The sequence below is a fragment of the Bison bison genome, unplaced genomic scaffold, assembly GCF_000754665.1.
Source record: "Bison bison bison isolate TAMUID 2011002044 unplaced genomic scaffold, Bison_UMD1.0 scf7180017864389, whole genome shotgun sequence".
Classification (NCBI taxonomy): domain Eukaryota; kingdom Metazoa; phylum Chordata; class Mammalia; order Artiodactyla; family Bovidae; genus Bison; species Bison bison.
Window position 1 is genome coordinate 2,228,996 of NW_011494961.1, and position 15,558 is coordinate 2,244,553.

The 15,558-nt window shown below is 38.0% G+C and overlaps 1 protein-coding gene across 1 annotated transcript in view; it reads left to right on the forward strand.

Annotated features, from left to right (window-relative positions):
• NDST4 (N-deacetylase/N-sulfotransferase (heparan glucosaminyl) 4) overlaps nucleotides 1-15,558 on the forward strand; it is a 281,699-nt gene that overhangs the window by 261,805 nt on the left and 4,336 nt on the right. The window contains exons 9-12 of the mRNA XM_010858490.1: nucleotides 1,414-1,588; nucleotides 8,364-8,534; nucleotides 9,415-9,524; nucleotides 14,416-14,518. Coding sequence (XP_010856792.1) covers nucleotides 1,414-1,588; nucleotides 8,364-8,534; nucleotides 9,415-9,524; nucleotides 14,416-14,518 — 559 coding nt within the window. The remainder of the gene's footprint in view (nucleotides 1-1,413; nucleotides 1,589-8,363; nucleotides 8,535-9,414; nucleotides 9,525-14,415; nucleotides 14,519-15,558) is intronic.

Sequence of the window (15,558 nt, forward strand, 5' to 3'; positions counted from 1 at the left end):
ATATAAGGCAAATTCCCCCTGAGGTAAACTCCCCTCACTGCATACCTGGGTAGCATGTACTGATGGCTCAGTGGGTAAAGAATCCGCCTGCAATGCAGAGACCAAGGAAATGTGGATTGGATCCCTGGGTCAAGACAATCCCCTGGAGGAGGGCACGGCAACCCACTCCAGTATTCTTGCCTGAAAAATTCCATGGACAGAGGAGCCTGGTGGGCTACAGTCCAAAGTGTCGCAAAGAGTTGGACACGACTAAACAACTTAACATAGCATGTAATGTTATGTCAACATCACACGTGAATCTGTCCTCATGAAAAGCTCATTCTTTTAAGATGCAGCTAGGATGAGAGTGGGGCCAAGGCGATGGCAGTGAGCAGATTTGAGTTCCCATTATGAGTATCGACGTGTCCACTCTGCACCTAGGATAGCACTATTCTGTCTTATTTAAAAAGACTAAAAATGAATTTGGAAATTGCATGCAAGTTACTGAAGGCAGAGCAGCAATTTCCTCTTATCTGTGGGCTCAAATGGAATGCAAATTGTTAAGCAGGAATATAGATGAGACTTTTCACCACTTCACATTTGGGAAACATAATAACAAATGTCAAAGAGGAAAATAAGTATCTTATATGAATTCTTAATTGCTCTCATTATTTATTTCTAGAACATTTGAGGGTTAGAGAAGTGGTGAGCTGTAAGGAGGGTTACACACATAATTAATGCCTTGCACTGAAATAACCTCTGAACATATTGATTCTATAACCTACACACAGAGGACTGTTCCGACAGCATATGGAGGGGTGAACATGCCGAGGCTCCGCAGGATCAACTGGCAGGAAATATCTCCTTAATTACTCTAGATAGACTATAATGTGTTCACATTGCTATACACACTACAAATTATGCAGAAGTTAAAAAGGAGGAAAGCAGCTATGCCCTAATCTGTCTAGTATTTTATAGCTATTCTGACTTACACATTTTCCTCTTTTGTGCACTTTAATCTCAATTTAAGAATTTAGCATTCAAGTATGCAAACATGAATTTACTATTTTAAAATATTTACTAGGCAATATGGTGTAATTTGCTGTTTGCCAAGGGTGAACTTAACTTCTTTAGATTTGGCTTTCAATAGCACAGAACATCAACCCAAATTTAAAGAATTTTCCCTCCGTTCCTTAGCAACCTACCCATTCCATCTCACTCTTTCGCCTGCCCTAAATAGCCCATTAGAACAGTAATACCTGGGATTGTTTTCACTTTCAGAGTGTACAGAATAGTCTCTATTTTAACTATTATAATATCAATAATTAAAAATGTATATAAATGGATGTAAAAATGTTTAAATAATTTCCTATCCATAGTATGGTAGGAAACAATTAGACCTCAAATTAATTAATTGTCTTTCTCTGCCTTCAGGTATATGGACTTTTTTCCTACTCCATCCAACATTACAAGTGACTTTCTATTTGAAAAGAGTGCTAATTACTTCCATTCAGAAGAGGCTCCCAAACGAGCTGCATCTCTGGTCCCCAAGGCCAAGATCATCACCATCCTCATTGACCCTTCGGATAGGGCATACTCTTGGTACCAGGTATGAAGCAGTAAAAAATATCGTTAAAAGCATTTGGTGATAACTTGAATGTAAGCAATGGTGAATTACTAAAGTCCAGATGTATTCAACAGTCAAATGTTAAAAGAGCTATACAAACAAGCAAAAACTATGAGAAATAAGAGCTAATATCTAATTCATATCAATTTGGGCAAGGAATTTCAAGCATAACATAATAGAAAAAAAATCAAAACATTAAGAGATTGAACCATGTAAGCATGTAAAATGTTGGTCTGTCATAATTAACAAACTTAAGTATCCAAGTAGACCATCTTTAGCAATACATGGTAAAGGGCTTAGTTCCCTTAATTTGTGGAAAAAAAAAAAAACTTCCTGCAAATTGTTAAAAATAAATAAATAGTAGAAAAATGAGGAAATAAACAAAAGACATAGATATATGATTTATATACACACACACACAAATCCAACTGCACAATTTCTGTGTAAGAATGATCAACCCAATTATTTATCAACAAAATATAAAATCAAAATGGTACTCATAAATATCATCCTAGCATCCTGTTACTCTTATTCTCTCTGCTGACAAGGGTGTCATAATAAAGATGCTCAAACGTTCCAATAGAAGGATATATATGGAGATGTTTTTTGAAAACTGATGACAGTTATCAAACAGTTTGTAAAGATACTTTTGTGGTATGATTCCTCTTCTGGGAGCAGCCATAAGAAAACCTCAAAAGGATTAAAAATATATATCCTTTTTTATTCATCAGGGTACTAATCATAATAACAAAAGGAAAAGGAAATATCCAACAATATAGAATTGTGTCACACCAAAATGGAGTCTTCTTCAGCATTGAATGCTGGTTTTAATCCATAGAATGATAATTAAAACATTGTGTTCATTCTAATATGTGAATAGTAGTTTTAGTCCATCAGTCCTGTCTGACTCTTTGTGACCCCACAGATTATAACCTGCCAGGCTCCTCTGTCCATGGGATGCTCCAGGCAAGAATAGTGGAGTGGGTGGCCATTCCCTTCTCCAGAGGATCTTCTCAACCCAGGAATCGAACCCAGGTCTCCTACATTGCAGGCAGATTCTTAACTGTCTGAGTTACAGGGAAGTCCTAATAGATATTGATCCAATATATCTCATTAGAAATTTTGAAAGCACTGTGAGGAAGCATGAAAGGTGCTATAAGAGCAGTCTGGAGAAATAAACTTTAGACTTAAAACTGAAGGACAAGTAGGTATTAACTGAGTGAGGCAGAGGGAGACTGGACAAGAGAGAAACTCTGTGTAGTCCACTGGGTACAAAGAACCACAGCATAGCTAAAGAACTAAAAACAAAGTCCATGTGATTAGAAAGCAAAGCCAAGGAGAACATCTGCAGGAGATGAGCCTGAGAGGCACATGGGAGCTGGAAGCCAAGTGGGAGACCAAGTGGCCACCATTCCTTGAGCAATCAAAGTGAGGTGAAAGTGAAAGTCACTCAGCCATGTCTGACTCTTTCTGACCCCATGGACTATACAAGTCCATGGAATTCTCCAGGAGTGGGTAGCCTTTCCCTTCTTCAGGGGATCTTCCCAACCCAGGGATTGAACCCAGGTCTTTTTGCATTGCAGGAGGATTCTTTACCAACTGAGGCACGAGGGAAGCCCAAGAATACTGGAGTGGGTAGCCTATCCCTTCTTCAGCAGAATTTCCCAACCCAGGAATCCAACCGGGGTCTCCTGCATTGCAGGTGGATTCTTTACCAACTGAGCTACCGGGGAAGCCCTGAGTGATCAAAAGCCTTTTAAAAGTGTTAAGCCAGTGTGTAACTACCAGAATTTCTTTTAGAAAACATGATACTATCTGATCTTTGAAGAATGGATTGGAGTGGAAGAAATGACCACTCAGAGAAATCAATTAGAGGCTGTAGCAATAGTCCTGCTGAGAAATGGCAGTAACAAGGACAAAAATAGGAAGCAGAAACTAGGTGAGGCATAAAGTATCAAGAAATCTTTAGGGATTAAAATCAATAGAACCTGGTTATAAAACAGTGTCAAGAATAACTCGAATTTCCAGTCTGGGCAACTAGATGATAAGCATATATTCCCATGAAAAAGTACTGAAAAAGGATACAGGCATTGTGTGGGGATGGGGAAGGCTAAAGATGTGACATAGATGGAGATCAGGAGCTTATGGAATCACTGTCACACGAAAAGCAATAGTAGAGGTCGCTGGTGCTCTGGGGAGAGGTCTGAGCAGGAGACGGAAATTTGCAACTGAGAGGCCAAACACAAAATCTGGTGAAATCATCTAAGGAAAATGTTTAGAGGAGAAAAGTATAGAACAGAATGAGGCAGCCAGAGGGGTAGAAGAAAAAGTCAGTGGTGTCATGACACCAAATACTAGGAAAAGAGCACAACCAAATGAAGGATCGAACAGCTGCTAAGAAATCAGACACCATGGATTGCAGCCTACCAGGCTTCTCCATCCATGGGATTTTCCAGGCAAGAGTACTGGAGTGGGGTGCCATTGCCTTCTCCGAGAAATCAGACAAGCAGGCAAAATAAGGCCTGAATTATTTTCACTCAGTCGAAAGACGGGGGAAGAAGTAAAACCTTTAACAAACAAGAATCCATGCACAGCAGTCTGGATGGGTCAAGGAAGGTGTTTTCTGTGGTGGTGATTTGAATAATAATGAGAAACTTTCAAAGGAAGAGGGCAGTTAAAGGCCCCCCAGGGGAAAATGGGAAATCAACACTGGGAGGATCCAAACTTCATATCACAAGGGTGAAGGGCTCAGTCTTTGGGGCCTCATGGACTATACAGTCCATGCAACATTCCAGGCCAGAATACTGGAGTGGGTAGCCTTTCCCTTCTCCAGGGGATCTTCCCAACCCAGAGATCAGACCCAAGTCTCCTACACTGAAAGCAGGTTCTTTACCAACTGAGCCACAAGGGCAGGAAACAGCTTAGATGGGAGGCAGCACTCCTTTTACAGAGTCTTACTTTTCTTGTGCTGGGCCCATCCTGGCTGTCAGATGAGTCTATGCGCTCCATTTCAGAAACATATTTTCAAAGCATTAAACTATATAATATTACAAAGGAAACAAGTATATAGAAGTATAATTATCAAATCAGTATATACCAATATATCAGAAGTATAATGATCAAGTTTGCTACTTTTAAAAGTAACATCATTAAATGGCAAGATATAATGCTGGGCATAATACTACTGTTTAAAGCAGTGATGAGCATAAACAACTTTTGATAGAACTGAAAGACCTATAATGTGATATAAAAGAATTGATTCTTATTGGTGGTAAAATCACACGTACAATAACTGCTAAATTTTATTTAAAAGTTACTAAAAATAAAGAGGCATCTTCTTTTTTTACAGATCCAAGTTCTAAAGTCCTCTCAATTCTATCAGTGGGTATCTATTAAGAACCCCTGCACTGAAACTTAAGGGAGGAAAAGTGTATAAATGTACATGCTGGTAAATTTGGAGGTCTGGGATACAGAAATTAAAGTGACTATGACTGTCTCTTTTATTTTAGAAAGTTAAGAATGAATTAACCTAGGAAAAAGAGAGGGATAATTTGGGAGGCAGTAGTTTGAGGAGCAAAAAGAGAGGGTGTGAATTCTTGGTACAGGAATGAGATAAACTTGACCAGAGAAATGTAAAATTGCTTACTGCAATGAACACCTAATTAAAGTTGATGCTCTTGAATGTATGGTGATAACAATCTATATGTACTAAAAACCAATGAATATGAATGTATACATAAATTAATGCCAAAATAAAGAAGATTAAAACATTTAATAACATTTTTAAATAACATGTAATTTTTATTTTTCCTTTTTTCTCTTGGCTTTTCAAATTTTTTTCAATAAACATATGTTGCTGAGAACAAATAGCAATGGACAGAAAAATATGGTTCTGCAAACTGAGATTGCAAGAGGTTGGGGACTGAAGTGGAACACTTGTCTTGGGAGCAAAATCCAGAAATTATTAGTAGAATCCATGAGTCAGTGACTCTCTCAAGATACAAAAGTGTGTCTTTCTCACTTTATCAAAATTCATGTTGCAAAGCAAGATAACTTTTTTAATTGTGCCAAAAATACTGAGATGTTAAGTCTTAATGAAACATTTTGAATGTGAATACATGGGGCAAAGTATTGCACATTTTCCTGGCAGAAAGCACAATCACTACTCAGAACAGATTTATATGAATCTTTTTATTTCCACATGGATTCAATCATTTTTTAAAAAAAGAGAAACTATGCCTCTTTTTTCAAGTAAATTCTTTGAACATACACATTTGAAAGGAATAATTTTTTTCTGATAATACTTTTTACTGCTATATTGCTAAGAGTAGGTTCCCCAGACCACTGTACATTTCAAAATAATGCAACCTATTACTTAGCCAGCCCTGTCTCTTCAGTAAGTACCATAAATCTGAAGCTTGACAGGTATAATTCAGAAACTCCTACAAATGTCACCTGCCACTATAATTTCTACCCCACATTTTTATAATGGGCCTCACAGAGGACCTGCAGTGCTATTTTTTCCAGTTCTTTTGTGACTTCTGGTCATATTTTTATGCTAATCTTTTTCATTGCATGAATATAAAAAAGTTGATGCTAGACTGGTGTAAGTCAATATAAAGCAGAATAGGTACAATTCCATATTATCACAGTGTGAAGTAAAAATGTTAGCATTACTTTATTAATAATGCACAGGGTATATTTATATTTATTCAAGTTATGTTGTTTCTACATCTTATATTAAGTAAATATATTATGTAGTCTCTATGTATATAGCATTTACAGAGAAGGTCAATAAATATACAATTATGAGAGAGGTTCAAAAGTTTTATTTCTACCCATCTACCACTCTTTGCTGCTGCTGCTGCTAAGTCGTTTCAATCATGTCTGACTCTGTGTGACCCCATAGACGGCAGCTCACCAGGCTCCTCTGTCCCTGGGATTCTCCAGGCAAGAAAACTGGAGTGGGTTGCCATTTCCTTCTCCAATACCACTCACTAGTTACTCTTTAACCATCCATCAGTTAATCATCTTTACTTTCTTAGTAGTTTTTATTTCTAACATATATGGGGCCTCAGTTCAGTTCAGTTGCTCGGTCGTGTCCGACTCTTTGCAACCCCATGAATCGCAGCACGCCAGGCCTCCCTGTCCATCACCAGCTCCCGGAGTTCACTCAGACTCACGTCCATTGAGTCAGTGATGCCATCCAGCCACCTCATCCTCTGTTGTCCCCTTCTCCTCCTGCCCCCAATCCCTCCCAGCGTCAGGGTCTTTTCCAATGAGTCAACTCTTTGCATGTGGTGGCCAAAGTACTGGAGTTTCAGCTTTAGCATCATTCCTTCCAATGAACCCCCAGGACTGGTCTTCTTTATGATGGACTGGTTGGATCTCCTTGCAGTCCAAGGGACTCTCAAGAGTCTTCTTCAACATCACAGTTCAAAAGCATCAGTTCTTCACCACTCAGCTTTCTTCACAGTCCAACTCTCACATCCATACATGACCACTGGAAAAACCATAGCCTTGACTAGATGGACCTTTGTTGGCAAAGTAATGTCTCTGCTTTTGAATATGCTATCTAGGTTGGTTATATAGGGCCTACTATTACATAATTCTATCAGGCTGTGATATACTTCCAAACTTATCCTGTAGTAAATTTTCTTTAAGTTCACTTTGAGATATCTTGCAAAAGCAATTCGTCCATTCCCACACACCTCATTCATCTTCACTCAGATTTACTTTAAAGTTCTTCTGTTTCCACATTAATTTTTTTTCTGCTCATCAAAATCTTTCTCACTATATTTTAGCTCAAAAGCTTCAATCACTAAAAAATACCTTCACATTTCATTCTGAACTGATCACTTATTGGTCTGGCTATCACAGCAAAAAACTTATACCTCTATCATACATATGACTTCATCACAATCTGTTGATTTGTTGCTTTCCATATAAGGTTTTCATTTCTTTGAAGATAGCATTTTGTCTTACCTATATCTTTTTATCTCTATAATCTATTGCAGTTCTTTATTCTGGCAAGGATCTTGATAAATGCTTGTGAAATTATATTGACTTGTGTTGGGCTTTTGAACTTGACCAATGATGGTTGGATGTGAAGGACTCAGAGGATTTGGTACTAAAAAGCAGCCTAGTGAATTCATATTTAGGAATTAGCAGAGTTAGGTGGAAGCCCTTGGGAGGGAAAAAGCAAAGTGCCTTGGGCAACATCAACATGAATGTGACACCTAAACAAGTGTTATAGACACCTGTCTTCTCTGTACACATAGCACCTGCCACACAGGGATATCGGGGAATTGTCAGAACTTGCCGGAGCGGCTGTAACCAAACAAGAGCACAGTAATGTGGAAGCCAGCCCCCGCCAGTTGAAGTCTGTTTTCATCAGGCTTGATTCATCTGGTCCCTGACATCTTTTCACTTCTAATCAGATCCATGGAGAAAATCCTTGTACTCTGTCTCTTGTCTTGCACCTAAATATTTTATATGTGAAGACAGCTACAGGCTTACATGAATGCCACTTGATACGTATAGAAGGCTTATACTCTAGAGAAGCCATATGCCAATGCCTCAGTTTCAATATAGCATGTACTTTTCACCTTGTTTCTCATTCTAAAATCAAGTAATCATTTTTCATTACTTTTTTGGAATAAAAGACACACACACTCATCCACACATCAAACACATACAGGCACACATACGTTTGCAGGCATAGTGATTGATTTTACAACTAACTTTCTTGTTAAAGCACCAAAGATCACATGAAGATCCAGCTGCCCTGAGGTTTAATTTCTATGAAGTTATCACAACAGGACATTGGGCCCCATCTGACCTGAAAACTTTGCAGAGGAGATGTCTAATACCTGGCTGGTATGCGGTCCACATAGAAAGATGGCTCACTTACTTTGCTACTTCTCAGGTAATGTCGTGAAATGAATTTCTTCGGTTTATTGTATCATGACAGTGTTGTACTGACAAACAGAAAATATAAATTAACATTGCCACAGATAGCAATTTATTATCAGAGATGATCATACCTGAGGAAGAAATGTGGCTTTTTACATTTCTAATGGCAGTGGTAGTACTACAATGTTAAGTGACTATGAAACACGTTCTTGGGATCTTGTCCTCACACAGGAGGCTTCACGTGCTTCATAGGCAGTAACCAATAACAGAACTGCCAGTTAAATGGAACATCTATTGAACTCCATGTGCAAATACCCATGCATCACCTATCCCATGGAACTCTTATGAGAAAAGAAGGCCATGGATTAGACTGTCAAAATGGGAAGAACCTGGGATAGAACAGGAAATAAGGATTTGAGGAAAGTGTCCACATCCTTTATCTTCTTCATTCCTGTTCGGCTCACAACCATGTGAGTTCTCTGCCATGGTTTGTAAGGAGAATAGATGGGTAATTTTCATCTGTATGTCCATTATTTCTAAGCCCTTCACTCTAAAATTAACTCATGGGACTTCATAGTTTGGATAATTTCCTGATTACAGAACAGATGGAAAATCGTGTTTCTACTGCACTACTGAATCAAGAAAGTGTCAATGTCTATTTCTAATTTACAATCACATTAGTTAAGGGTTATGAATAATGCCTTTGGCAAACTTTGTTGTTTTATTTGGAAGGACATCAGAATAGTAAATATGCATATGTATGCTAAAGAGTGCATATTTTCTTTCTATTCACACTGATCTAATTGATTAACATCCTACCAGGTCAAGGGAGACAGATCAGTCTACCTAATATAGTTTTGTTCTTCATAGAGTGACTATTTTTGACTCTACAGTTGCTAATTATTGACGGACAGCAGCTGAGATCTGACCCAGCTACTGTGATGGATGAAGTCCAGAAGTTTCTGGGAGTTACACCTCATTATAATTACTCTGAAGCACTAACGTGAGTCTATTCTCATGCTTGATTTCATTTCCATTATTTGCCATCATAAATTATCACTGGTAGGTGTGTATATAGCATCATTAATACTAGCTATGAATTTATACATCATTATGCTTCTCAAAAGCAGTCAAAGGAATGTCCTCATTATTCATGTAGTACATCCCTTTCGAATACCAGGATATTTTATTGGCTAAGAACATGCCTATAGAACACCTTATAGCCATTTTGTATATCACAAATTTCCCTTTTTGTGAGCTCTTTCCCAACACAAGTTTATGTAAATGTTTTACATGCCTACTCTGTGCAGAAAGTGTCCTAGGAATGGAGGTTACAGAGGTGAAACAGATGATCTTTATCTCCAAGTACTTTGCACGTTAGAAATAAAATGTTGATGGCCACGATTAGCCCTATGAAAATGAATAGTATTTCAGGCAGAACTGGGAAAGGGATGCATTCATGTTTTACTCTGTATTTATTACATTGTATATAACCAAAAATAATCATGCATAACATTGCAGTGGTCCATTATTGTACAGTAAACCTCCCAAAACCTACCAGCATGTAACCGTAGCCATTTTATTATGTTCATGGATCCTGTGGGCTGGGAATTTAGACAGGACATAGCCAAGACAACTTGTCTCTGGTCAAAATACCTGGGACCATATCTGGGAAGACATGAATATCTAGGTATGACTTGAATGGCTGGAGACTGGAGTTTTCTGAAGGCTTCTTCACTCACATCTTTGGCTCTTAGACTGGATAGCTCAAAGCTGAGCTCAATGGGAGGAGATCTCTCTGGGTGGCTTTCTTGCAGTGAGCATCCTAAGTCACTTCAATCATGTCCAACTCTTTGGAACTCCATGGACTATAGCCCCCCAGGCTCCTCTGCCTATGGGATTCTCCAGGCAAGAATACAGGAGTGGGTAGCCTTGCCCTCCTGCAGGGGGATCTTAGGCCCCCTGGGATCGAACATTGGCAGGCAGGTCTTTACCACTCGCACCTCCTGGTAGAGACTGTGTGTTCTGAGAGGGAACGAGATGTGGAGGGAACACGGTTCAAGGCCTTCTCTGACCTAGCCTTGCAAGTCATGCAGCATCACTTACACCATATTCTGTTGATTGCAAGCAAGGCACTAAAGCCAGTCCAAACCCACGGGGAGGGAAAGGCACCTCCTCATCTTGCTGGGGAGGGGCAAGGGCGTCCTGCAGAAGAGAGTGAAGGTGGGGAGGGGTTATGGTTGCAATCAGCTTGGGAAATAAAATCATATACTTCGGGTAATTAAAAATGGAACAAAAAAGGAAAGAAGCAAAATAACAAACAAAAACAAGAGCTCCAAGCTGTCAAAATATACATTTAAAAGGTCATGTTCTTGACTCCCTTCACAAGCCCTGATATAAAGCCTATTATGTTTTAGACAAAATTTTACAAGCCTGATTATATAATTTCCCAGTTCAAAGCAGATTAGAATCAGCAATTAGACAGAGAGGGTAATGGAGGGGCAGGAAAAGCAGTAATAAGACTGGGTTTTTCCTTATCCACTAAAACACATCTAATGAAGTTTTTACCTACACATGGAAATAACACACGGCATGGCCCCCACCGATTAAGTAGACAGATCGTCCTCTAATACACTTACATGAAGAGTCATTGGTGTCAGCACGGCCTCCCCTTACTCCCTGCAGTAATTCAGGGAATGGTTTTAGCCTGTTTACTACAAATAGTTCCTTATGGTTCAATAAACTTATAAAATCATACTTTTAAAGAAGAGATTGCAAACAAGTACAGAATATATGGTTTTTAATATGTCTCACACATCACAAAAATTAATAACTACAGTGATGTTCAATGTAATAAAAGAAGTCTTGTGGCAACCAATTCATGTCCTCAAAGTTATCTAACAGTTATTTGAAAAAGCCTTTGCATCTTAATTTCACAATTTCATGCCTGCTAAACCAAACCATAAAACAAGGAATTGATATAACTTAGCAAGAATAAATGTCCTTTGTTAGACTCCGTGTTTATAACATTGCCAATGCAATAAATGATACCAGGACAGCAAAATAATGTGGATTCAAGGTTTTAACAACCCTATCTAAAAGAATGACTTTCAATAGTCTGGATGGCTCTCCTTCCTCAGATCATATTAAGCTCTGCCTCATAACAGCTGTTTGGAGAGTGAGAGAGACGGGAGCCCGTCCTGAGACCTCTGCACACCCGAGAGCAGAGGAGATGCTCTCAGTGTGTATAAATATCTTGACTTGGTTGCCAAAGCTGTATTTTACCTCAATGCAGTTAAACATTCTCATCCTGAGGCAGAAGATGCTGTTTAGGGGCACCGTTATGCCACCTCCCCCATTTCATTTTGCACAGCATGCCAAATTGTTCTTCCTCTTGGGAAATTAATGAAAACGAAAGAAAGGCCTATGATAGGCAAGATGCAGATTGGAAACGTCCAGGTTGGAAATGACTCTGTCTTCCTTTTATCCATTTAACCGGTGATGTATTTAATTTTAATTGATAGCATGTACTAGGACAACCTGGACTGTGAGGATCAGGTCTCTAATAATAGATTGGGCAGGGAACTGTGAAGAAAATTTCCCTCTCCCCCTAAATGAGTTCACATATGTGCAGAAGCAAATTGCAGGTGCATCGCTGTTATAGGAATGGGCCCAGGGCAACAAAATATTCTGCAACTAATTAACTTTACATCCTAGTCAATTATGCTTCATCCTCCTAAAACATCTGCTGAGAAACAAAAATGCAAACCTTTTCGATGTTTTATGCATGCAGCAATTCCCACAGCAGTAAATTTAAAATTTCCCTTCCTATTTGGTTTATTCTTTCCTTTTTCCTATCTTCTTAGTCCTAAACAAAAATTCTTACATATCTGAGTTTAAACAAATAATTAGATTACACATTCTTTCTTTGGTAACTTTGTGCGACCAAGGATGCAAAACAATGTTAGAATACTTTTTATGAGTATAGAGATCTGAATGATCCAATAGAATCATTCACCTTCAACAAAAGAAATGAAGAGTTGTCTAATGTTCCACTCACCATTTGTATAACCCATGTCTTATTTTCTCTGGAAAAAATACTGAATTATATTGCTAGCCTTTTAATTTCATCCTTGAAAAGTGTAAACGTTTTGAACTGTTAAAAATATCAGTATTTTTTCAATTTGTTAATTAGGTATATTACATTGGTTGATTTGCAGATATTGAAGAATCCTTGCATCCCTGGGATAAAGCCCACTTGGTCATGGTGTATGATCTTTTTAATGTGTTGTTGGATTCTGATTGCTAAAATTTTGTTAAGGATTTTTGCATCTATGTTCATACGTGATATTGGCCTGTAGTTTTCTTTTTTTGTGGGATCTTTGTCAGGTTTTGGTATTAGGGTGATGGTGGCCTCATAGAATGAGTTTGGAAGTTTACCTTCCTCTGCAATTTTCTGGAAGAGTTTGAGCAGGATAGGTGTTTGCTCCTCTCTAAATTTTTGGTAGAATTCAGCTGTGAAGCCGTCTGGACCTGGGCTTTTGTTTGCTGGAAGATTTTTGATTACAGTTTCAATTTCCGTGCTTGTGATGGGTCTGTTAAGATTTTGGAGAGGGTGTGGAGAAAAGGGAACCCTCTTACACTGTTGGTGGGAATGCAAACTAGTACAGCCACTATGGAGAACAGTGTGGAGATTCCTTAAAAAACTGGAAATAGAACTGCCTTATGATCCAGCTAATCCCACTGCTGGGCATACACACTGAGGAAACCAGAATTGAAAGAAATACGTGTACCCCAATGTTCATTGCAGCACTGTTTATAATAGCCAGGACATGGAAGCAACCTAGATGTCCATCAGCAGATGAATGGATAAAAAAGCAGTGGTACATATACACAATGGAGTATTAGCCATTAAAAAGAATACATTTGAATCAGTTCTAATGAGGTGGATGAAACTGGAGCCTATTATACGGAGTGAAGTAAGCCAGAAAGAAAAACACCAATACAGTATACTAACGCATATATATGGAATTTAAAAAGATGGTAACAATAACCCTGTGTACGAGACAGCAAAAGAGACACTGATGTATAGAACAGTCTTTTGGACTCTGTGGGAGAGGGAGAGGGTGGGATGATTTGGGAGAATGGCATTGAAATACGTATAATATCATATATGGAACGAGTCTCCAGTCCAGGTTCGATGCACGATACTGGATGCTTGGGGCTGGTGTGCTGGGATGACCCAGAGGGATGGTATGGGGAGGGAGGAGGGAGGAGGGTTCAGGATGGGGAATACATGTATACCTGTGGCGGGTTCATTTCGATATTTGGCAAAACCAATACAATATTGTAAAGTTTAAAAATAAAATAAAATTTTTAAAAAATCAGCATTTTTCTTAGAAGCTTTAAAATTCATGTTTGTATTTAAAGAAATATGTTTACATTATATTGTCACCTTAATATATACTATTGAATGATTTCAAAGAAATTTGCTAATATATTTTGACAGGGAAATCATATAAATAAAAAAATAAATATTGTAAAGTCTTGTGTATATGATTGTAGTTTTGTTGATTCATCCTTGATCTTTTATGGATGAATAGGTAAAATATAAAAACCTAATAATTTCATCATAAAAAAGACTAAATATCCATATGTCTTTTTTCATTACATTAGAAATATTAAAAAATATATAACATATAGTTTATTTAATTTTAATTAAATTCTCTCAAATTGATTCAATTAATATTTATAGAATTGAATTAAATTAAATCAAAGCATGAGTATATGAAAGTGCATTTCCATTGTACAATTGGTGAGGTTCTCTTAAAATTCTGTATATAATTTATAATCATTATATCTTTATTTTCATTTATATCTTTGATCTTTTGTAGTTTTGATCCCCAAAAGGGTTTTTGGTGTCAACTATTGGAAGGAGGAAAGACCAAATGCCTTGGAAAAAGCAAAGGTCGAAAGTATCCCCCCATGGATCCAGAGGTAATATTTTCCTTATCTTTGAAATTCTCTGGTAGTGCTGAGTCCAAGCATGCTCTGCTGCAACACAATAGGCCAATGAATCTGAGCAAGGAGGTGTTGGGATGAGGAATATGACTTTATTCCGAAAGCTGGCTGACAGAGAAGATGGCAGACTACCATCTCAAAATAGCCATCTTATCTGGGTCTGGATGCCAGTTCTTTTATGGATCAGAGATGGGACAAGGTGAGGAAACAACGTAAAAAGGCCATTAATCTTGCAAACATTTACCAGAATGGCGAGCCTCAGGCAGAGGGATGTGTTAATTTCTTCCTGCCATCTACAGGCGGACAGAGTTCTAAACAAAGGCACTTTAACAGTCAGGCAGAGGGGCAGGATTCTCTGAGGCAGACCATTAATTATGATTATGATGACAAAAGCAATGGAAAACAAGTCAAAGAAACAGTTCCAACATGAAGTCAGAATTAATCCTTTCCTGTTACAGTAGAACCCTGTATATACAACTGTTTCAAAATTAGTAGACAATAAACTTGACTCCTTTTTCTTGACTTTCTTTGCTATCAATAGTTTATATATTTAGAAGAGAGATAGACCAACAGATAGAGATGATTAGTAGATATTTATGGAAATTGTATCCTGTTGGGATGCAATTCAAATATAAATACTGAACAGTAACTTCTTTCCAAATGTGTAAAGGGCTCAAACAAATAATCTAGTAAAAAATGATTTTGTATAAAATATACAAGTATTATTGTTACATATTGAATGTGTATATCCAGTGCCTATACCATGCATGGTATGGATCTAACAGAAGCAGGAGATATTAAGAAGAAGTGGCAAGAATACACAGAAGAACTGTACAAAAAAGGTCTTCATGACCCAGATAATCACAATGGTGTGATCACTCACCTAGAACCAGACATCTGGAATGTGAAGTCAAGTCGGCTTTAGAAAGCATCACTATGAACAAAGCTAGTGGAGGTGATGGAATTCCAGTTGAGCTATTTCAAATCCTGAAAGATGATGCTGTGAAAGTGCTGCA